This window comes from Nelumbo nucifera, chromosome 1, assembly GCF_055504915.1.
Source record: "Nelumbo nucifera cultivar China Antique chromosome 1, China Antique-T2T, whole genome shotgun sequence".
In the NCBI taxonomy this organism is placed as follows: Eukaryota; Viridiplantae; Streptophyta; class Magnoliopsida; order Proteales; family Nelumbonaceae; genus Nelumbo; species Nelumbo nucifera.
The window spans coordinates 146,123,555-146,148,462 of record NC_142649.1 but is presented as its reverse complement, the minus strand read 5'-3'; the positions used below and the strand labels follow the sequence as shown (position 1 = coordinate 146,148,462).

General features: G+C 39.8%; 1 protein-coding gene across 2 annotated transcripts in view; it reads right to left on the bottom strand.

Moving 5' to 3' along the window:
* Positions 1–24,908, bottom strand: part of LOC104588307 (Helicase protein with RING/U-box domain-containing protein) — a 77,997-nt gene that overhangs the window by 29,643 nt on the left and 23,446 nt on the right. For both annotated transcript variants that reach the window (XM_010246183.3, XM_088894603.1), the window contains 4 exons: positions 12,764–12,827; positions 12,499–12,645; positions 12,319–12,404; positions 3,227–3,296 (listed from right to left, as the gene is read on the bottom strand). In XM_010246183.3, coding sequence (XP_010244485.1) covers positions 3,227–3,296; positions 12,319–12,404; positions 12,499–12,645; positions 12,764–12,827 — 367 coding nt within the window. The remainder of the gene's footprint in view (positions 1–3,226; positions 3,297–12,318; positions 12,405–12,498; positions 12,646–12,763; positions 12,828–24,908) is intronic.

The following is a 24,908-nucleotide window of genomic DNA, read 5'->3' as shown; positions in this document are numbered from 1 at the left end:
AGTAAACATTGTAGGAGCTATTTTCCTTTGAGAAATAAAAGATCTGAATTGTCGTTTCATATTGTTTATTCTGATGTTCGGGGCCCTGTTACTCTACCCACTGAGGCTGGATATAAGTACTTTATTACCTTGATCGATGATTACTCTAGATACACCTGGGTTTACCCTATGCGATCTAGAGATGAAGTGCCTAAAATTGTGAAAGACTTTCAACGCATGGCATTCACTCAGTTCCAAACTGAAATCCATATTTTCCAGTCGGACAATGCAAAGGAATACTTCCATAGTGAACTCACGGAATTCTTTGCTTCGAGTGGATCGCTTCAACGAAACTCTTGTGCTAGGACAGCCCAACAAAACGGTGTTGCTGAAAGAAAAAACCGTCATCTTCTCGAAATCGCTCGTGGCTTGTTAATCCATATGAATGTTCCGAAACATTTTTGGATGGATGTTGTTCTGTGTGCTACATACATCATCAATCGTATGCCATCTCGGTTACTAGAGTATAAGGCCCCACATCAGCTTTTTTTCCTACAGCTTTGTTGTCCCCCATTCCAATGCGTGTTTTTGGGTGTCGTTGCTTTGTTCATAACTTGTCACCTACTCGGGGTAAACTTGACCCTCATGCTATGATCCCACCTCTCGTAGGTACTATGTCTCAATCGACGTATCCTTCTTTGAGAATCAACCTTCTTAGTTTCTCCTCAGGGGGGGAGTAGGGTTGAGGAGAAACAGGGTCAGACTCAACTACCTCCTCTACCTGACCCTCCTCCATTCCGTGTCTTTCTTTGCCGCCACAAAAGCCAACAAAGTTCAAGAGCCGTGGAACCTAACACTATGCAACCAACATCATCGGCTTCACCGGATGTTGATCCTTCCCATCAATCAAGTACACTTGCTCCTATTAATATGCATGTTCCTCTCAATGTTGATTCCCCTGTCATTAATGATCTTGATGTTCCTATTGCTAAGAGAAAGGATGTTAGATCTTGTACCACTAATCATCCTATCTCTCACTTTGTGTCCTATGACCATATTTCATCTTCATATCGTGCATTCCTCTCCTTTGTTCATAGTATCCCCGTTCCTAAGAATGTGGTGGAAGCTTTATCCAAACCTGAATGGACAGATGCAATGAAGGAAGAGATTGATGCATTATACAAAAGTGGCACTTGAGAGTTGGTGGATCTTCCTAAAGGAAAGGAACTAGTGGGTTGCAAATGGGTGTTCACAGTGAAACACAAGGCTAATGGAATTGTTGAAAGGTGCAAGGCCAGCCTGGTGGCAAAAGGTTTTACACAAGTATATGGAGTGGACTATGCAGAGACTTGCTCTAGTAGCCAAGATGAACTCTATTAGGATTCTCCTTTCATTGGCAGCAAATCTTGATTGAGAACTTCACCAATTGGACATCAAAAATGCTTTCTTGAATGGTGACTTAGAAGAGGAAGTGTACATGACCCAACCTCCAGGTTTTTGTGCCAAAGGCAGTGAATAGAAACTGTGCAGGTTAAAAAAAATCTTTATATGGGCTAAAACAATCTCCTCGGGCCTGCTTTAGTAAGTTCCACTTAGCAGTTCAATAGATGGGGTTCAAACAATGCCAGTTAGACCACACTCTATTTGTGAAGAAAGGTGAAGGGAAAATTGCAGCTCTAATTGTGTATGTGGATGACATAGTGATCACAGGAGATTGGGAAGCTAAAATACAGAGACTAAAAAAGTTCTTAGCCACTCAGTTTGAGGTGAAAGATCTAGGCCCCTTATATTATTTCCTTGGAATTGAAGTTGCCCGCTCTCATAAGGGCATCTTTATTTCCCAACGGAAATATGTACTAGATCTACTAGAAGATACAGGCAAACTAGGGGCGAGACCAATTGACTCACCAATTGAACCTAACCATCAACTGGGAGACAGTTAGGGAGAGTTCTTGAAAGATGTGAAGAAGTTTCAGAGACTTGTAGGGAGACTCTTGTATTTGTCTATGACCAGGCCTGATATTGCTTATGCAATGGGTGTCCTTAGTCAGTTCATGCACAATCCTAGGACAACTCACCTTGAAGTTGCAGAGAGGATCCTCAGATACCTCAAGAAGTTTCCCGGAGCTGGTTTGTTGTTCTAGAAACATGGACATTTAAAGGTGGAATATATACTAATGCTGATTGGGCAGGGGCAATTGATGACCGAAAGTCTACCAGTGGGTATTGTGCCTTTGTAGGGGGAAACCTAGTCACATGGAGAAGTAAGAAGCAAAGTGTGGTGGCTAGATCTAGTGTTGAAGCAGAATACAGAGCTATGTCTCATGGAGTTGCTAAAATCATGTGGATAAGAAATGTGTTAGGTGAACTGGGTTTTGCAGTTAGCAACCGTATGTCACTCTATTGCGACAATAAGGCTACTATCAACATTGCACCTAATCCAGTCCTCCATGATAGGACGAAACACATTGAAGTGGACAAGCATTTTATTAGAGAGAAACTTGTGAATGGAGAAGTGTGCATCCCATATGTCAACTCAGAAGAACTTGTAGACATCTTCACCAAAGGTCGTCATGTGCGGCATAATGATTTGTGTGACAAGTTGGGCATGATTGACATCTATACTCCAACTTGAGGGGGAGTGTTGAAATAATTGATTTTATTTTGTTAGGGTCTGTTTGGTTTATTAAAGCATTTTTATTTTTTCTGTTATTGTACTTTACTTATAGTAGGGGCACAAGGGTCATTTCCCTTCTTATATTTTTCGCCCTATATATTATAATGAAGCTGGCACTGCCAGCATGGTTCCATTGCCTCTAATCCTTCTTTCTTTCTTCTCTCCTCTTCTCTTTTCTTCTCTTCTCTTCTCTTCTCTTCTTCATTCTTCAATCGGATTTATTGTCAAGAAAGTATATTATGCTTGTATCACCTAGCACAACAGATTTTTTTCCCAGTTTGTGGCATGTTGAAGTGGTAGTTTTTTTCTCTTATTTTGCTAAATTTCATGCATTTATGTTAACAGGAACAATAACAAGTCTACACAGTACTACAGAGACTAAATTCAACTTTATAATGTTCTTTCATCAAGCTAAAACCTCATGTTCAGAAGCAGAAATGGTAATAATGAACAAAAGCCAATGAATGAAGAGATACTTTAAACCATAAAGTAAATAACTAAGAAGATGTGATGACACCAAGACTCCAGAGTAACAAGAGATCATTGTTTAGAAAAAGATTAGACACATACCTGCCGTAATCGAGTAAGCAAGTCAAATATGTGAGCATAGTTATTCATCAGGGTTCCAGCTTCAACATATCTGCAAATCGAAAAGGGAAACTGCATGTAAAGCATATCCAGTATTTATCTAAAGCATATAACAAGAAAAAAGAGGCCACACAAATGAACGTTTAGCAAAATATACAAGAAGCAAAGGTAGATGAGGTAGAAGGAAATGAGGAGATTCATGAATACTGGTTTCATTTTGATTGGGATGACTAACTGGGTTACGAATTTTCACTTTTCTAGTTGATATGTGAGGATGGTTCTAAAGTTGAGGTGGCTTTAGTGGTTGTACCTCCTCTGCAAAAATTTTAGTTTTGTAAGAGGTTGCTCTTTTTCTGACTTGACTGATGGATGATCTTTTTGAATGGTGACGTTACTGTAAAAGGTTCTGGCTTGGCAATGTAGTCCTTTTCTCTGTATTGCTACTCTATCAAAGCTGCTTAGCCTTTATTTACCTTTATTCCTTTTTTGGTTTAATATACTTCTTGTTTAGTATCAACTTACATATAGAGATAAATATACATAAACAAACATATGCACCTTAGGCTCAGTTTGGAAAGAGAACAAATACAATTATGTATAGTCTAAATACATACAAAACACAAAGTTTTGCATTCTACATATTTGTATTTGGTACTCCTTCCAAACTGAGCCTTAGTTGCAAGCTTATAAAAGAAAGAGGGACATCTGAAGTGTCTCTAGTTTCTGCATTCTCTTGCCTAAGAAAATAAACAAAAATGAAATAGCAGAGTATATTTACAAGTAAAAGAACACATAACAGAAAATAAGTTTTTCAATTGAATTATAACTGCAATAAACAACAAATCATGAGATTTCAACAGAAAGAATAAGTATAATTTCTAGCAAGGTGTAATTACTAAATATTGAAGTTCTATTTATGTAGAAATTTAATTGAACCTAATAATCATAGTAACAAATATGGGGATTAGTAGTTAGCAGCATATGAACAGGTATTAATTCAATGGAGCACGGATGCACTGCTTCAAATTCCTGGTAGTGAAAGAAGCTTAGGAACATTGACTGTATAGAAAATAAAATATTTATCAATATTTCTAATAAAATCAAGTTCTGACTTATTACCTGCTTACAAATATACTCTATTACATTGGTTCATATACATTTATTTCTATTTTTTATTTTTTAAAATTTCATGATTCTTTCAGACTTTTCATAACCAAAATAGCCCTACAATCTCAACTTCATCTCAATTACAGTGAAGAGCAACTTTACAACCATATCGCAACACAACTCAAATAAACCCTCAGTCAAAAATCAATTGAGTTTTTAAAAATTACCATAAATTGCCAAAGAAATTTTATTTTGTAAAAAAAAAAAAGTTATTGTTTTTGTTGTGGCTCATGTAAAGTAGTTGGTGTAGCAGCAATCAAATAACTTTACCATTTTTCTTCACTCAAATCTGGATCTGGATCTGACGTTGTAGGTTCATATCCATTGTATTTTAGAATCACTAATCCAGCATTTATCTTAAATGAGCAACTGTGGTAGTGGAGCAGTGGTAGCTTTTAGGTTGATCAAAGGGGTGGAGGGAAGAAAATACCAACAATTGATACATATCATCTAAACCCAGAGCTTTCTTTTTCTTCCAGTTTTTCCCTTTTCTCCCATCGAGGGGGTGGAGCACCTACAGATAACTGATTTTGGAATTCAATTGCTCAAGGCTCTTGGTTATTGGGTAACTTTTCTACTAATGTAAATGTCTTGTTTTTGCTGAAAAGATGCTCACAAAGTCTAAGGTCAAGAATAAAAAGGTAATAGAGCTTGCTGTCTGGTCTTTATCTACCATATCTAACATCAAATAGCTGTCCTAGGAATACGTTCATGCACTACCATTTGACCATAGGTTTTTCACTCCTCATGGTATCTGCATAATGGTTGTTTATTTTTTTCTTATCAAGGGTGGACCCAAGATGGGGCTAAGAGGGGCCTGGCCCTCCCAAATGTTTTTGTTCAGCAATCCCCCAAGGAAAATTTCCTGGGTCCACTGTCTCTGGCTCCAAAATAACAATTATGTACTTTAGGAATATCTGATATTCGAAACTATTTACCTTGTCAAGGAATTAAGTGTTTATGGTTTACTTGTCCCTTCCAATGGTATACATAAGTCATAATGTTTCCTACATTATAGTTTGTATTGCATGGACTTTGGGGGAGAGGGAATTTGGCAGTTTCATGCATTCTCCACTGCAACTTATAAAACTGAAAAATAATAAAAGTAAATGCAACCTTTGTAAGTTTCCATATCAAATTTGAGCAGCAATTCAAAACACCCAGCTCAATTCAAGAATAGATGAAGATTTCAGCAGTAGAGAAGAAAAGAGGAGAAAAGAGGAGGAAGTCAATCAGGATTCTTAGATTAACCCTAGCCACCAACCCCTCATTATAATTTATACTAAACTTAAAGGATGAGATATTACAATGATGCCCTTAGTAGGGCGGCTACTAATGTAGCTGAACAGTCACAACTTAAAAACATAAACTAATGGGCCTAAAGCCCAACAACTTCCAAACTAAATAACTTAAAATAAGAATAAAAACAACTAGGCCCAACTCAACACTCCTCCTCAAGTTGGGAGTAAATGTTACACATTCCCAACTTGCGTAGATCATGCTCCAACTTGTTCTTTGCAACACCTTTTGTGAGAACATCAACGAGCTGCAGATCAGAAGCAATGTATGGAAGACAAACTTCTCCAGAAGTAACTCTTTCTCTGATAAAATGTCTATCCACTTCAATGTGCTTAGTTCGGTCATGTTGGACTGGGTTATGGGCAATGTTAATTGCTGCCTGGTTATCACAGTACAACATCATAGGTTCTTCTGCCTGTACACCAATTTCTTCTAATAGGGAACAGATCTAGAGAAGTTCTGAAACTCCATGTGCTATGGCCCTGTATTCAGCTTCAGCACTTGATCTTGCCACCACCGTTTGTTTCTTACTCTTCCACGAGACAAGGTTACCCCCAACAAGGGTGCACACTCTAGAAGTTGATCTCTTGTCATCAAGGCATCCTGCCCAATCCGCATCTGTATAAGCCTCTAGTTTCAACTGTCCATGATCAGTAAACAATATGCCTCTGCCCGGGTGTCCCTTCAGATAAGCAAGAATCCTGTCAACTGCCTCCCAATGCTGGACTCGTAGAGCATGCATGTATTGACTTACCACACTTACTGCATAGGAAATGTCTGGTCTTGTCATACACAAGTACAGCAGCCAGCCCACAAGTACAGCAGCCAGCCCATTGATTCTATGGTTCTGATCAATAGGGGTACTAATTGCCTTCGTTCCAAGCTTCCCTATCTCTTGAAGAAGATCCAAGACATACTTCCTTTGAGAGATAAAGATTCCATGTTTTGATCTTGCAACTTCAATGCCTAAGAAATATCTCAGTTCTCCAACATCCTTAATTTCAAATTCTTTAGGTAGATTCCTTTTCAGACAATCAATCTCACTTAGGTCATTCCCCGTGACAACAATATCATCCACATAAACAATTAGGACTAACACCAAAGATCCCCTTCGCTTCACAAACAAGGTATGATCGGATTGAGTCTGAGTGTAGCCAAAAGCAATCAAGGCTTTTCTAAATCTGTCAAACCATGCTCTGGGAGATTGTTTCAAGCCATAAAGTGACTTCTTAAGCCTGCATACCTTTCCCTTTTCAGCATCATTGTAGAAGCCAACAGGAAAATCCATATACACTTCCTCCTGCAGATCCCCATTTAGGAAAGCATTCTTCACATCAAGTTGAAACAAGGGCCAAGAGTATGAGGCAGCAAGAAAAGAAGTATCCAAACAGAAGTCATCTTTGCAACTGGTGCAAAGGTCTCTAAGTAATCAATGCCATAGGTCTGTGTGTACCCTTTTGCAACAAGTCTTGCCTTATACCTTTCTATACTTCCATCTGCCTTATATTTTACTGTGTAAACCCATCTGCATCCAACTGTCTCCTTGCCCTCTGGTAGATCCACAATGTCCCATGTCTGATTCTTAATCAAAGCTTCCATTTCTTCCTGCATAGTTGTCTTCCACTCAGGTTTGGAGAGAGCCTCACTAACACCCTTGGGTATAGACACAGAGTCAAGAGAGGAAAGAAAAGCACGGTAAGAAGGAGAAAGTCCACTGTAGGATAAGTACTGTGAAATACAATGAGCAATACACTTTCTCTTCCCTTTTCTAAGAGCAATAGAAAGATCAAGGTTATCTGTAACAGGGTTAGTAGAATCAATGGGAACTGAAACAGTAGCGGGACCAAGAGGAATACCTGAATCCATGTCAGTTGAATATGAAGTCTCCAAGGAACCAACAGGAAGTGATGTGAGTTCTACTGTAGTGGAATCAACCCCCTTGTGAAGTCTCTATCGTAAGTAATGCTGAGAAGCAAGACGCAAAAGAGGTGGTAAGGTAGGTGACACAGGAGGGTCAAGCAAAGGAGTAGACATAGGGACTGAAACTGGAAGAGGAATAGATTGCTGACTCACTTCCCCAAAACACTCCCCCTGAGAAGGATTCTTTGAGAAGAAGTATGTGGATTCAAAAAAGGTGACATCCATGGTAACATACCGGCTCCCAGAGACTGGATCATAGCATCAGTACCCTTTTTTATTTTCTGCATATCCAAGGAAGACACACTTCTTTGCCTTGGGATCAAGCTTCGAGCGGTGAGGACCAAGGATATGTGCAAAGCAGACACACCCAAACACCTTGAGAGGAATATGAAACATCTCCCCCTCAGGAAAAAGGAGACTGAATGGGGTGCTGAATCCAAGAATACGAGAGGGCACCCTATTAATCAAATATACTGCTGTGAGAACTGCATCACCCCAAAACCGAACTGGAACTGTAGATGTGATTCTCATGCTTCTTGCAATCTCAACAATGTGTCTACTCTTCCTTTCTGCAACACCATTCTGCTGTGGATTGTAGGGACAACTGCTCTAATGGACAACACCATATTCTAACAGATACGAGGCAAGGTGTTTTTCAAAATATTCCCTGGCATTGTCTGATCTGAACACCTTTATTCTTGTTCCAAACTGTGTTAGCACCATCTGATGAAATTGCCTCACCGAGGATGGTACTTCATCGCGGGATCTCATTAGGTAAATCCAAGAGTATCGTGAGAAATCATCCACAAATAAGAGAAAATATCGATAGCCTCCCATAGAAGGAACATGGTAAGGTCCCCACACATCAGAATGAATAACATCAAAAGAAGAAGAACACCTTTTATTACTAGGTTTAAATGAATGTCTACAATGCTTTCCAAGTTGACAACCTTCACACTCCAGACTTGACAAACTAACAAACTCAAAAAGTTTTGGAAACAAAAGACTCAAAGAAGAAAAAAGGTAAATGGCCCAAACGATTATGCCAAAGCATAATTTGACCCACAAACCCTAGCTCACTATCCCTGCTGACACGATGACTCTGATGATGAGGAAGCACATCCAGGAGGTAGATCTCATTCACTTCACGACCACTCCCAATCGTCCTCTTTGAATCCAGATCCTGCAAAATACAATGACCAGGAGAAAAAATTACTGAGCAGTTCAGTTTCTTAATCAAACTACTAACAGATAAAAAATTAGTGTTCAATCTGAGAACATGAAGGACAAAGGGAAGAGAAATAGAATCACTAATCTTAACAGATCCCTTCCTAGCAATGGGAACATGGGATCCATCAGTTGTGGAGACCCTATCTCTGCCAGAACAGAGCTAGTAAGAGGAAAAAATAGTAGACCTATGGGTCATGTGCTCTGAGGCTCCAGAATCTATAATCCAAGGAGGTCCCACCTTACCTGAAGTAAAAACATAATTTGCAGTGACATGTGAACTACCTGTGTGAGCAAAGGAAGTACAATGGACTCCACCAGTACCACCTGTACCATGTTGTCCGCTTTCTGTTGAACTGGAACTGGTTGTTTCTTACTGGTTCAGAAGTTGCCCATACCTCTGAAGTTCGGCCCTTACTGCAACAGCTGCAACAGACTCCAAAGCAGTTGTAGTAGGAGGGGTCGGAATATCACCAGTAACTGCCATGTGAGCATTTACCTTCTTATTTTTCAGTCTAGTCGGCACAAGATGTGGGTGAAGCTTCCAACAAGTATCTCTTGTGTGTTTAGGCTTCTTACGGTAGTCGCAGATCAAATCTCTTTTATCTTCCTTCTTGATTTCACTGCCACCCCGATCTCCACTTTGTTTAGGTTTCACAGTACTCACCATGGCAGACTGATCAAAAACAAGATTTTTCATCATCGCATCTCTCTTGCTCTCCTCCCTTAACACAAAGGCATGTGCCTAGAAGAGGGTAACACTGTCCCTAGAAAGAAGATGTTGTCTTGCAATATCATACTCAGAATTAAGGCCAGCAAGAAATTCAAACACCCTATACTTCTCTAGATGTTTCTGATAGGTAGCTGCATCCTTAGTGGTTTCCCAAGCAAATGTCTCTAAATGGTCAATCTCCTGCCACAGGGTTTTAAGGGCTGAAAAATAGGCTGCAACAGGTCTATCTCCCTGCCTTGTAAAAATAATCTGATTTCTCAACTGATAAGCCCTAGCAACATTCCCCCTCTGTGAATAGGTTTCTGCAACCCCATCCCATATTTCCTTAGTTGTATTTACCCATAAAAAAATTTTACTTATATGGGGCAACATAGAACTACACAACCAAGTCATCACCATATAATTCTCTTGTACCCACCGAGAGTTTCTAGTTTCGGGTTTCACTTCTTCACCAATGATATACCCTAATTTCCCACGAGCACCAATGGCCATCTTTGCAGATCGTGATCATTCTAAGTAATTTGCACCATCCAACCTAACTGTAGAATGGTCCCAGTCCCGAAAAGGTCTCCAGCACCTCCTCCCACTGGTCTCATTTCACTCCTGGGCTTATTTTCAACTCCGCAACCCTCCATGCTTCTCAAAAAGTGTAAAGAAAATAACTGAAATATGCAAGAAGATCAAACGGAACACTTCTGGAACCAACACCTTTCTGGTGTCCTAGACTGTCTTCCCACAAAAGATTCCTTTTTTGCGAAACAGGAGAAGAGAGAGAAGAGGCAGTCGCTCTCTCTAGAAGCCTCCAAATCAGGCAGGACTTGAACCGCCCCTTACAAAAAACTCCAAGGAACCCTAAAAGATTAGGGTGCCACTTCCTAGGTCAAAATTGAAGAGTCCAACAAAAACATAACTCTTCCCCTTTCTCCAACTATAGGGCAAACAGATCCACCAAAAAATCCAAAAATTGGGCTTACCTGAGATCTTCGATCAGCCTCTTAAATCACCATGAAGTCGGCCAATCTAGGGCTGCATGAGAAAACAACTCAAGGAACCTTCAGCCTGCTCTGATACCATGTTTATGTATCCTTTTGCAATTCCTAACTCTGTACTTCGTCATTATGAAGAAGTTCTTGTTACTATTGTGTTCAACCTCTCTTCTATTTCCTTTTATCTTTTAGTTGCAAGCAGTGACTTAATAGGCATGCCTAGGTGCACAGGCGAGGTGCATTTTAGGGTATGCACCTCGCCTAGGTCCTAGGTGGAGTATTTTCAAAAGGCGTGCAGCTGGTGTGCCTTGCACTTCAGCAGACCCCCAACCAAGCCCCTCAAGGCAAGCCCAAACAAGTCCATATTAGGGTCTTAAGTTCTTAATCCCTATAAAAAAGGTTTTATAACTTTAAGTGTCTTTTAAAAATATCTTTTATTAGGATGAACAAATGAACAGCATTAGCAAATATGGCATTTTCAATGATTTTTTTATTTTTTTTGGGTTATATTTTATTTTATTTATTATTATTATTATTATTTGCCTTTTTGTGCCTTGCGCCTTGACCTACAAGCTGCACTGCATTGGACCCTTCAAATCTTAACAACACAGCCCAGGCCAACACAAGTTGCACTACTATTGTATGTGCACTTTTATTAGTAATACCAAAATTAGCAATAAGGAAAACAAATAACACCAAAGCTAAAGTATGAATTCTCCTACACATGCTAAGTAGAAAATCTCAGCTCTCAAAAACATCATTGAGTGAATAAACAGGAGAGATGAGTATTATTTTTATAAATATCATTAAATAAGTATTATTCATTAAATGTTTGGATGCAAACTTAAATATAAAGAAGTGCATAAATTGAATCATAAAAGTTCTATAAACAGAGATTATGAAATATAACAATATATGTATATCATAATTGAGATATTTTGTAAGAGTGTAGAATGAAGTGTCACACACTGCAGAGATGAAGGAAAGAAAAGTGATGGAGTGGAAGCCGCCAGGCCCCAATAAGTTAAAGCTGAACTTTGATGGGAGCTCTATAGGAAATCCGGGTATGGCAGGCATTGGTGGTGTGATCAGAGACTCCTCAAACAAAGTGTTGGCTATGTAATCAGGACCTTTAGGGGAAGGTGACTTTTAATAAGATGAACTGTTAGCTCTACATCAAGGACTAAAGATTGCCAAGCAAGCAAATTTTAAGAACTTGGAGATAGAAGGGCACTCAAAAACAGTGATATCTTGGACCAATTCAAGCAGTATGTTCCTTGGTACTACAGACATCAGTTAAGGGAGATAGTAACCATAACAATGGAACTTAATGCCTCATTTACATGGGTTAGGAGAACTGCAAATGGAATGGCTGATTCTCTAGCTAAACAGGGAACTCAAAGGCAACAGCTTTTTTGGGTTTTATTGTAAAATTTTCTGTTGAAATGTCTGTGTTTTATCTGCTGTAACTCTATTAATTCTCTTAATTGAATAAAATTCTCATTTTTGCTGATATAAAAACAATATAAGTATGTAAATATAAAAACCTAAAAACAGAGAAGCAAGATAATGGTGGTAAAAGTCAATAAAATGAAACATAGGAGCAATGGCAAGTTATTGCAGGAAAGGAAGTTGCAAGAAGTGCATAGTATGAACTGATAATTTGTATGGAAAGGTATTTGTTTGCAAGCCACTGATTCTCATGGAAAGATATAGTTAATAAAAAGGAGTAAGCTACATACGTATTAAATTGTAGTTGACTTTCATTATACAGCGATTTATAATATTCTTCTTCTTTAATATCCAGCCTATCTCGCCTCAAAGAAACCTGGAAATATGGGGAACAAGAAATCAGGAACAACCAGCTTAAGACTTTTTTCTCATTAAATCATTAAGCAAGAATCTACAGCAGCAGCACTTACAATTCTAGGAGGAAGGGCAAGATCTGCAGACCTGCCTTTCTTAGTGCGTCTAAGCACTATAGTTTTCAAAAGTTTATTTTTGAGCAGAACCATAGCCCGTCTTCCATCGCCGACATTCTTTGGACATTGTATTGGTTTAGCTATAAACTAAAATGATATGGATAATGAAAACAATTAGAGGCATGAAAATATGTCAATTAAGAACCTATGTCATGGCAACACAAAACAGAAACGAGTCAACAAGAAACATAATTTGTAAACTTACTCTGTTCCACCAGCAAAAATGCCTCACAGATTTATGAACACAGTTGGGGCATTGTGTTGTAGAGCTAGAATTGAGAAGCACAGTTCCAATAGATAAACACAAGACATTAATACATAATTTCAGAAAAATAGAAGTGTAAAAGTTTACAAGAAATGAGAAAGAACAATAATTTCAATATGAACTCTTGAAACATGGTTTGAACAAAGCAACTAAGCTCGATACCTAGATGATCTAAACTTCACAACACATTAAATATAGTAGGTATTCATCAAGTGACATAGGACAGGTGGTCCTATAGTGGACTAAAGACTCGAAGGAATGAGCCAAGGAGATGAATTGCAGCTTTAAGAGAGTTTATTGGAGTAACTAAAATGTCTGAAATGACCTACAAAGGTTTCTATGTCAAATTCAACTATCTTTTGGTTTCTCATTAGACCAGTGAAATGTGCAACAACCAAGAAAATAAATCTACAAATGATCTTTTGCTTGTTGACTTAGAATAAGAATGTACATGGGGTGATTTGATTTAAGAGGTTCTGTGTACACAAAAGGATGAAGAGAAGAAAAGACTAAAAATTTTGAAACTAAGGGAATTGAAAGAGAGAAAGGATAAACTTACTTAGGTTGTTTGGATGGTCCTGAGGAATGATTTGAAGGTAGCTCCATCCCCCTTAACAGTAGCTGTTCTTTGGTTAGGCATTTCCCATAATTGGTACCCATGTAAGGGGTGATCATGGGCCAGGCCGGGCCCAGGCTGGGTTTAGCACTAATGATAAGTGCTTTAACCTAGGCCTAGGCCTAGTTTGCAAGCCCAAGCCCGGCCCTACACAGGCCCGGGCCATGCTTACGATCTTTCCAGGCCTAATGAGTAATGAGTTTAGGCCTATGACATCCAATAATAAAAATTTAATTATTTAAATTTTTAAGTTTAAATTAAATAAAAGACGTGCAAAAAAAAATATGGCACAAGCCCAAGGTAAATTGGGCTTGGCTAAGTTTTGGTCCTATGCACAAAAAAAAGGCACGGGCCTCATTTAATTCTTAAAGTTGGTTTGGCTTGGCTTGGCTTACCTATCCTTTTATAAACGAAGGCAAGACCTCCATTCCCATTCTTGAGCAATGTGGGACTTGGAACAACACTAAATAATGAGTGCTACCACTGAGTGTTTTTCCAAGTCCCACATTGCTTAGACAATGAGAATGAAGGCCTTGCCTATGCGAACAATTTACATACTTGAGTTGGCTCAACTGTTCACACATGAATTGACATGTGTCAACTAATTAATATTTATTTATGTGTTAAAACTAATTTGTATATCTTATATAAAATAATAAACATTTAGTATAAAATAAAATATACTTGTGTATATATATATTGATAAATGAATAAGATTTTATTAAACCAGCAAATAAGAGTAAAATGCAACCCATGGAAAGGCACGAGACGCAACCTTTCCTTTAAAACTAGTTACAGAATTATAAGCACAAAGGAAACTACACAGAAGCCCAAAATAAAGTAGCTCGAAGAACCCCCTATTTTGCAAGCGAATCAGCCAGTGAGTTTGCTGATCTGCCTACCCACTGAACTCTGATTGTCATATTCCTTGTTAGCCATTTAACCTTTTTGAGAAGATCTCTAAAACCCCATATCACAGTGTCCGGATCCTTCAGCCAACCCACTATCACCTGGGAATCCCCTTCAATAATCAGATGCTTTATGCCTAGCTGATTTGCAAGCTTGATTCCTTGTACAGCAGCAAGTAATTCGGCCCTTAAAGAGTCTCCCACACCCACAGGACCTGAGTACAAATATACTTGTACATATATAATATATAATATAATGTTATAATATATTATATTATATTGCAGTTCAGACCCAGGCCCGGCTTGCACACAAAAACCTGGGCCCAAGCCCAAAAATTTGAGAGTTGGGCCAGGCCAAGAATGATCACCCCTAACCCACGTTATGAGGGCCACTTTGGATGGAATTCAGGCTTTCCAAGTTAGGCCTATGTTGGTTTATTATAAAGCTAGATCCCTGGAATCATAATTGAACCTCTCATTTAGAAGGCCCCCAAGATTAAGCTAATTCTATGCTGACAAACTCGTGGAGGGGAACAGGAGTCATTTATATTGGGCATAATTTGTCCATTCTGTACTTTTCCTTTTATTTGCTCTTTACAGTGTTGTTGGATTTCCCTTTTCCTATTCTACTGTAGGGATAAAGGCTTTTTATCTTCTCTTTGTTTAATTACATAATTGATAAAAAAAATCAATAAATTCAATTTAAGGCAGAGGTTCAATGGATATCTTCCCATGCATGGGCTACATCCTTGGTGGTTGGGTACACTATAGGTCATGCAAAGAAGCCATCTGTTAGACAGTTTTGTATGCCCTTAGCTTCAATCATTTTGATGTACTTTTGTTATTTAGTGGAAATAAATAAAGTGCATGTTTGATTCATGTTGTTTGGTTTAATTCTGTGTAAAACCCTAAAACTGGACATTTGTAGAGACTCATGTTAGTTTTAAATGTTCACAGCCGTTGGATAAGTCTGGGGAGATTTATCCTGCCAAGGCTGATACTGGTGTGCCACCAAGTGTTGGGATGGCCTATCTCAGCCATCAGGGTAAGACCCGAGGCACATACAGCATGGGATTACTTGAATCCTTGAACCGGACCAGATTTCCAGTCTTACCCTGGACCTTGGAGATAGATGGGCAAAACTGGAAAGTTACACCTGACCCCTAGACTCGATTATGACACTTCACTAGGTGCTGGATCAGGCTGCCTTTGATATGCCAATCAGTGAGATCCTTAGTGGGGATCAAAACCTGGGTATGTTGGGGCAGTTTGAGAATTCATCTGAGTGGGTGGTCATAGTGACAGAATCAGCCACTTTGTCGGACAAAGGGTAATGATCGGGAATGCACTCTCTCTGATGGAAACCAAACTGCCGGCAGTTGATTTCAATCGTTGGAATTTTGTTTTTGCAAAATTAATATATTTACATATATATGTACGGTTTCAAAATGTTTGCAAATGGTTTTAATTCCCGGGATCCATGTGAGAGGAGAGTGCGGCACTGTTCCTTGCAGCCGAGGGAGAGGTCCTCTCTTGTCGGGCAGTGCTTGATCATTAAGGGCTGAGAGGTTAAGTGTAAGACCATTTAGGATAATACCTGATGGGCTAATCTTGCACCTGCCCACAGTCCCTAGGTTTTTATAAGATGGCTTGGCCCAGGGACCACTTAATGTAAGTGTTGGGCCCATAGGGTTCATACGATGGACTCAAGGGGTTCATTGAGATTTTCAGTGAATTTGGCTGGGCCTTGTATTAAAGGCTGGGCCGAACCCATGTGGCTGGTGTGTAGATCAATGCTTGGGTCCCACGCCATACAAAGAAGCCCAACTGGGCAGCAGATTGGAAACTAATTAAACACTGAATACTTAATGGGCCAAAAGCCCATTTCGAAGTGGGCTGATATGATCACCCATCAATGGGGCGAATTTGAGATTGAAGTTAGCAAAAAGGATTGGGCTCTTAGCCTTATCCACTCTTAGAGACCAAATTCAAATCAGATTTGAATCTGGTAACCTCCTGATAAGATCAGGAGTAAGCTAACTCTATCTGGGAAAGGGATTAAGATTATCCCCTATCCAAATACTGATTTGGATTGGGATAACTCCTAATTAGGAGATTTCTTAATCAAGAAGAAAAGAGAGGAGATTTTCGAATGAACCAAGAGAAGGAAATCAGATTTTCGATCCAAGAGGTTCTGGTAAGCAAGAAAGGTTCCTGCGAATTGAGATTAGATCTCATTCTCTCCAGAAAAGAAAACAGTTCAGCCTTTTCGTTTCTGGAAATCTCCTCCTGCCGCCGCCATCTGCATTGTTGCAAGATTTGATCTTTGCAGAAAAGAAAGTCAAGAAACCAGTTCTTGACATCAGTCTTGCAAGAAAGACTGAAAGAATTCAGTGTTTAGTACATCCAGGGGATTCTTGTGAAGGATCCAGTGTGTAGGACGCACCCTGCTGGTTCTGTTCCATCCACAGCTGTGTCATCTTCAGCAGGGACAGATCTTGGAGCATTCTTTGGGCGTGAACACCAACTTTGGGAGATACTGCTTCTCCGGATCAGGTATAATCCTCCCATTTATCTTTTGGTACAGATCTGGTTTGATTAGGGTTCAAGTAGATCCTTGAATATTGTATTCTAAATTCAGGGAATATGATTCCCAGTTGGGAGAAGGTAGGAAATTTTTGAAATTCGCCCCACCCATTCCGCAACCTTTATGGCGTCCATTAGATGGATCCTACCATTCTTTCAGTGGTATCAGAGCCACAGGTTCGAATCTTGAACCAAAAGAAAATCAGATCTGACCCAGCGCAGATGGATAGAAGGTGTTCTTTCAAGATTTGCGCAGATTGTTTTCTTTTTTTTCAAGAAACTGTTTCTTGTTAAGGGCGATTGATCTGAAATTAATTTCTATTAAATCCAAAATTTATTTGGAATTGTTCTTTATTTATTTTGATTTAATGGACTGTTCAAACCTGGAGATCGCAGTGCAGTTTTAGCGCAGATGGTCTGCGCACCCTTTTTCTTTTCTATTTATTTATTTCATTCAATTCGGTCTGTAAATAATTTTTTTTATTTTTAGACTGAATGTATAGGATTTGATCAAGAATGTAATTAATAGAAATAGGATTTCTGTTATTTTTCTTGATTAAAGAAGATGGAAGAAGATGGCGGCGCTGGAGATTTGCAGATGGAGAAATCGTTTTCTGCGATTTGCAGTTTATGAAACTGCAACCCTTGTGATTAACCTCTGTTTTGCAGGTGGTGCGAACAGTCCATAATTGTTTTGTGTTTGCTAGAAATCAAAACTATTAATTTCAGATCATTCAATAATTAATTCTTGAATTGAAAATCAGTTTTGGACCATTTCGGACTAGATTGGACCAAAACTGTTTGGACCAAATCTGGGTTTCGAAAGGGGCTGTTCTCAGTCCAATTGTCTCACACTTTTGTTCCAAATCTGATGTTCAATTACAGGGATTAATTCGGCCCACCTGTAAAGCCCAGTTTTAAAGGGTTAAAACTGCAAAAGCCCATTATTGTGAGATAAGCTGTATGGGCCGAACTGCTATCTGCGATTCAGCCCATACACCTAGTGGACATTAATCGTTAATGACTTGGTTTTTAAATGGGCCGTTGAATGGGCTTTACAGCAATTAATTGATTGGATCAATTCCTCCTTTACATGTGATGTTTGGATGTTTGATGTGCTGCGACCATGGGCCATAAGTACTTGGCCCGTGATGACTCATTAGTGGCTCTTGCGCACACCATGGCTGAATGCACATCATTGCCATGGTGTCCCTGAAGGTCATTGGATGACCCCCCTCTTTGCCTGGTGGGCCCCACAACCCTGAAAAGGGATGCATACGGAACCCCTAGCCGATTAAGGCCCACCAGAAATCTGACTTTATGAAAGTCAGTGGGAGCCACTTTGGTTTGACCTAAATTAGAACTAGGCCGTGATTTTGTTCCCTCCAGCAAATATGAATGCAAGTGATAGGGAGATCCATATGATGGACTCTCTAAAGGCCTTCCGTCATTAGCACAATGATGGGTCCATCAGTAATGAGGAAACGCACCATAAAATTGGGCTATCCATTTGCTGTTGGATCTGTTAGAGTGTTTCATAAGATGATAGGGGCGTCATAGACCGATGTGGGAGGGGCTTCACCAGAAAATGGGAACTCTCTCACGGTACCTTGGCGTAACCTGAATATGATGGGTGTGCACTCACTGACAGAAGGGTTTACCTGAAAACGGCTCTGAACCTTGTCTGACAGAGGCCAAAGGGAAACTCATTTGATGAGTGGATATGATCCGTCACAGAAAGGTGGTGGGGTTATGCAGCTGAAACAGTTGGCTTCACGCACCCCATGTGATTTCCCACATTTCCAGAGACATTTCGTCGTCTCCGTCACTGAGATAGGAGGGAAATCTCAGAGATGAACAAATGGGAATGGAACATAGATTAAAAGCCATATCTATGTAGGTAAACATGAATCAAACTAAGGTTGTGGACTAATGATTTTGCTGTTTTATCAGAAAATGGCAAACGGTCAATTTGCAAAGCTTCTAGACGATAACAAGCTTAAGGGCCCAAACTATGCCGACTGGTACAGAAATCTTATGCTGGTCCTAACTTCTGAAAAGTTAGACAAGGTAGTGAAAAATCCTGCCCCGGAACGTCCGGGTGATAGGGCTTCTGAGGCCCGTAGGAGGGACTACCAAGATTGGGAGGATAAGAACTCCCTAGCCCGCTGCTTTGTCATTGCCTCATTAGACAACTCAATACAGAGGCAGTTCGATCAGATCGAACTTGCCAAGGACATATTGGACAGTCTAAGGACAATGTATGAGGAGCAAAACCGTTCTACTCGACAGAAGGTCCTGAAATTGTTCATGACCGCGCAGATGACCAAAGGGCAGAAAGTTCATGACCATTGTCTTCGGATGATGGGATACATCAACGAACTTGAAGCTCTTGGATCCGGGCTAGATCTTGGCACGCAAGTGGATGCCATCCTAAATTCTTTGCCCTCTTCCTTCAATGCGTTCACTATGAACTACAATATGAATAAGCTGAATGTCAGCGTCCAGGAACTCAGCAATATGTTGCAGAGGGCCGAGGATTTACTCAAGAAGGATGAGCCTGTGGTTATGCTTGCTGAAGCTAACAAATCGGGCAAGAGAAAGAGAAAGGCAAAGAAGCCCCAGAAGAAGACTACCAAACCCAAGAAGCAGAAGAAGAACAAGGCATCTGATGTCTGTCACTTCTGCAAGCAGACCGGCCACTGGAAGAGGAACTGTCCTACCTACCTGGAATCAGCCTTTTCGTTTCTGGAAATCTCCTCCTGCCGCCGCCATCTGCATTGTTGCAAGATTTGATCTTTGCAGAAAAGAAAGTCAAGAAACCAGTTCTTGACATCAGTCTTGCAAGAAAGACTGAAAGAATTCAGTGTTTAGTACATCCAGGGGATTCTTGTGAAGGATCCAGTGTGTAGGACGCACCCTGCTGGTTCTGTTCCATCCACAGCTGTGTCATCTTCAGCAGGGACAGATCTTGGAGCATTCTTTGGGCGTGAACACCAACTTTGGGAGATACTGCTTCTCCGGATCAGGTATAATCCTCCCATTTATCTTTTGGTACAGATCTGGTTTGATTAGGGTTCAAGTAGATCCTTGAATATTGTATTCTAAATTCAGGGAATATGATTCCCAGTTGGGAGAAGGTAGGAAATTTTTGAAATTCGCCCCACCCATTCCGCAACCTTTATGGCGTCCATTAGATGGATCCTACCATTCTTTCACCATCAAGGTCAAAGAAGAATTTAAAGTTTAATCAAACTGATTAATAGAACTTTAATGTATCTTTTCTGAACCAAATTTCTGACAGTCATATATATTTGATCCATAGCCAATACAATATAGTTGAGACAAGACTTAGTTGAGTTCAGTTATTATAAAACCTGATCAACAACTTAAAGATCCATAATTAGGGCTATAAACAGATTGGATTCAGATTGTATGTACTTCCATTGGAGTTCGATTCAACTATATGTCTATGACATCCGAATTTGATCCAAAGTCTGATCGGATTTATGGAAATGCAACATCGAATTCAAATTTGTCAGGTTGATCAGATTATCGAATTTCATCTGAGATTGATCAATAATCCAAATGAGCAAATAAAGAGAAGAGAATAGGAGGGAGGAAGGGAGGAAGGAAGAGAGAGAGAGAGAGAGATTAGATAAAATGGAATAACCTATAATGCAGAACGAACTAGCAAATCAATACACAAAAAAAAGGCAATTGCAAGATGCAAAATACTTCGTAACATCACAGAGATAGAAGCAATGAATGCTAGTCATTCCATCGAAGATAGTAAAGGCAACTGATGTTGATTGAAACTAGAGCCTTCATAACAGGATGCATGGTGGAAAAGATGATATAGTTGCAATTTGAAGAGTCTGGATTAGGGACATAAAAAGCATGGTAACAAAGCTGATACTATGGAAGCTTGATTGCTTGAAGAGTCTAGTTGGGATATAAAAGGTGAAAAGGGAATTTGGGTTAAACAATAGAGATGGTAGAAGAGTGAAGAGTAGAAGATAATTCTCAGTTAACCAAAAAATAAGAAAAAAGTCATGATTAGCTTTTTTGTCTCTATTACCAAAATGACACTTCAAGTGTTGGCAGTGGGCCCTTCAATTCAAAGAATGGTGGCTGTTTCAATTACTGAAATGCCTTTAAATGGGAATTGGCCTTGTTTACCAATTTACCCTTTCTTATCAATAAAAATTTAAGTGTTTTAAAGAGAAATGCAAAAAGTATAATAGGGTATTTGATGTAATCTTAGTTGTGTGCCGCAAGGGCACTTTTGTCTTTTACTGTTTTATTATTTTATATTGTCACCCTAACATATAAATAGAAAGACTGGCGCCGCCAGCCATACTTTTGGTCTCCAATCTTCTCTTCTCTTTTCTTCTCTTCTCTCTTCTCTACTTCACTCCTGATCGAAATCATGGTATCAGCAGGACAGCGCTCTGTAAAAGGCTTCTTGTCTGATCGAAGTTCTTACCAATCACGTACCTGGACTGAGAATGGGGAAAACAAGTTCGACCTTGCCCTGAGAACTGTTGGTGGACCCTATCCTGTCACTTTTAAACAGAAACTGAAAAGAAAATCACTCTCAGAGATCGGCAGATGATTGACTGAGGTTTTCCTAGAGGTCGGTGGTTGTTTTTCTTCTTCTCTTCCATTCTTCTCTGGACTGTAACTTCCAAAAGTCAGTCAAACTGATCAGGAACATAGACTGAAGTGTTTTTATCATTGGTTCTTGGTACTGTTACCAAGAAAATCCTAAAATCTGCCCTAGTTGAATGGTGTAGGCTTGTTTAATAACTTCCCGTGGGTCAGTGACCCAAAACTGTGTGGGTGAAGAACCTGTGTAGGTCATGTGTGACCTGGTTCAGATGGAGAAATACATCAGAACTGTAGATGCGGCTGTACATCACAGCCCAGGGTAAGGCAGGGTATATCAATGGAAAAGTGAAGGAGCCTAGGACTGGTACTGCTGAATATGATAAGTGGGACCAGGAAAACTGCATGATTATGTCATGGCTTTTGACTACTATGCTACCATCGGTTAAGCAGAACTTTATGTGGGCTGAGACAGCCAAGGAAATATGGGAACAAGCAAGGTCAACTTACTCTGAGCAGAGACACTATGCTAGAATCTATCAATTGCAAGCCGAGTCTGCAACATGTAAACAAGGGGAAAGAAGCTTATCAACCTACTATTCTGCCCTCACATCTATCTGGAAAGAGTTAGATTACTATCAGAACATTGATTGGGAGAGTGAAAATGATGCCAAAGCCTACAAACAGTTAGTGTCACAGCAGCGGGTGTTTGCCTTTTTTCTAGGACTTAATCCCATGTATGAACCCATTTGAGTTCAAATTTTGGGCAGCAAGGATCTTCCTTTTGTCCAAGAGGTGTATGCACTGGTTCAATCTGAGGAAAGTAAAAAATCTGCCATGAATCCCCCCAACGGGGAGACCATTGCTTTAGCCGTAAGAGGTAATACCAATTCAGCAAGAAAAGGAGATGGTCAGAAAAGGGTTGATGATAAGGATAAACTGTGGTGCACTCATTGTCCCGACACACACGAGAGACATGTTGGGAATTGCATGGAAAGCCGAAGTGGGCACAAGACTTAAGTAAGAAATCAGCACAAGAACAAAATAAGAAACCAAATCAGAAGAAGTTCACCTCGGCTAACTTGGTCTCTCATGAGTCACAGAGTGGAGGAACTATTGTGAACTCCCAAGATTGCCCCCTAGTTCTAATCTCAAGGAAAATATTATCAATGCCTTCTGTGACCATTTGGAGCAATATGGTAGGGCTCTCACATAAGCAAATTTTGGACTCACTCCTTCAACCTCTTTTGCTTCTTCCTCGGGTAATTTAGCTTTTGCATTCTATGTGTGTTGGAAAACGTGGGGTTACTGGTGCAGATCTATATTTGGTAGTTGTGTAAAAATAGAATTGTACATATTCCTAGGATTGTGGAAGGATTGATTTAGAAAGCTTTTTCTTTCTATTTCTTTCTTTCTATTCTTGTACTTTCTATTTTCTTTTCTTTCTATTTTTCTACTTTCTATTTTTTTTCTTTTTTCTATTTATTGCAGCAGCTTATTGTATAAATATGCCAATTGGCAATAGAATGAAATACATCGGTATTCTACCATTCCAAAACATGGTATCAGAGCTCTAGGTTTCTCAACCTTGAGATTTTTTTCGGCCTTCATTGCCAGTTTTTCGTGTCTTTCTCTTCTGGCTTTCAGTGTTGATCTGTAACCAGAAGTGTTCCTTTATTCTCCTTTATTCCGGCCAGTTCTTCCCTCCTTTATTCTCCTTTCCTACTGGCCTTATTTTTCCTCCATTAACAATGTCCGACATGACTGCAACAAGTGCTCCCGTCCAAACCGATGAAGGAGCAACAAATTCTCATCCTCACACTGGTGATTTGCAGAATATTCAGACAACATATAGACTGAATGGCCAGAACTACTTGAAGTGGTCACAATTAGTGCGTACCTATTTGAAGGGAAAAGGAAAAATTAGTCACCTTCTTAGAACAGGGCCAAAGTTGGGTGAGCCAAATTTTTATGCTTGGGACGAAGAGGACTCTATGATTATGTCATGGTTGTGGAGTTCAATGACACCCGAGATCAGTGATACTTGTATGTTTCTTCCCTCTACAAAGGCTATTTGAGATGCTGTCCGACAAACCTATTCCAAAGCCCATGACGCTGCTCGTGTCTATGAGGTCAAAGTGAAGATAGCGGCGGCCAAACAAGGGAGCAGAAGTGTTACAGAGTATGCAAATCTGCTGCAAAATTTATGGCATGAGCTTGATCATTATCGGGTTCTTGAGACAAAGTGCCCTGATGATGCTGTGATCTTGAAGAATTTTATTGAAAGAGATAGGGTGTATGATTTTTTGGTCGGACTGGATGCTGAATTTGATCAGGTCCGAATACAAATTCTTGGCAAAGAAGAAGTGCCTCCATTGAATGAAGTCATAGCCCTTGTCAGAGCTGAGGAAAGCCGCCGTGGAATCATGCTTGAGCCTAAAGATCCCGAAGGCTCAGCCATGGTGGCAAGGGGAGGAAGTTACAGTGGTTCAAAAGGTGAGAACAATCACAACTTGGCTCATGACACAACTACCCGTGACTCAACGATAACCTCTGGTGCACCTATTGCAAGAAGCCCAGACACACAAAAGATCGGTGTTGGAAACTTCATGGGAAACCTCCCACATCCAACAAGGAATGGGGAAATCGAGGAGTTTCAAAAGGAGTTCAACAGGCCCATAATGTCTCAACAACCCCGCAGCAAGAACACTCAAATCAGGGACCATTTAATGATGAAGAAATTGAAAGGCTAAGGAGCTTCCTGAAATCCTTGAAACCAGGAAGTGGTTCTACCTCTCTTGCTCTCTCAGGTGAGTCTTTATCTCTAGGATTACATGCCTCGGCTAGTGTTTTTCCATGAATTCTTGATTCTGGAGCTACTGACCACAAGACACCCTCTTCACTACATTTTCTCACCTATACACCCTGTCCTATTAATAGAAAAATTTCTGTTGTTGATGGTTCTTTCACCACAGTAGCAGGGATTGGGAATATTCAAATTACTCCATCCCTATTGCTTAAAAATGTGCTACATGTTCCTAAGTTATCCACTAGCCTTATCTCTATACATAAACTCACCCAAGATGTGAACTGCAATGTTGTGTTCTTTCCTTCTTACTATGTATTTTAGGACCAGGTTTCGGGGAAGAACATTGGACTTGCTAAGTAAAGGGATGGACTCTACTACCTTGAAGCAACCAGCAAACCATCTCACACTATTATGCATGTCACACACGAGTCATTCTTATCTACCTCCAATAAAGATTTAATTTGGCGTCATCACTTCCGTTTCAGTCATCCTTCATTTCCCGTTTTAAAAACAACGCTTCCTTCCTTGTTTAAAGGAATTGATGTTGAAACCTTT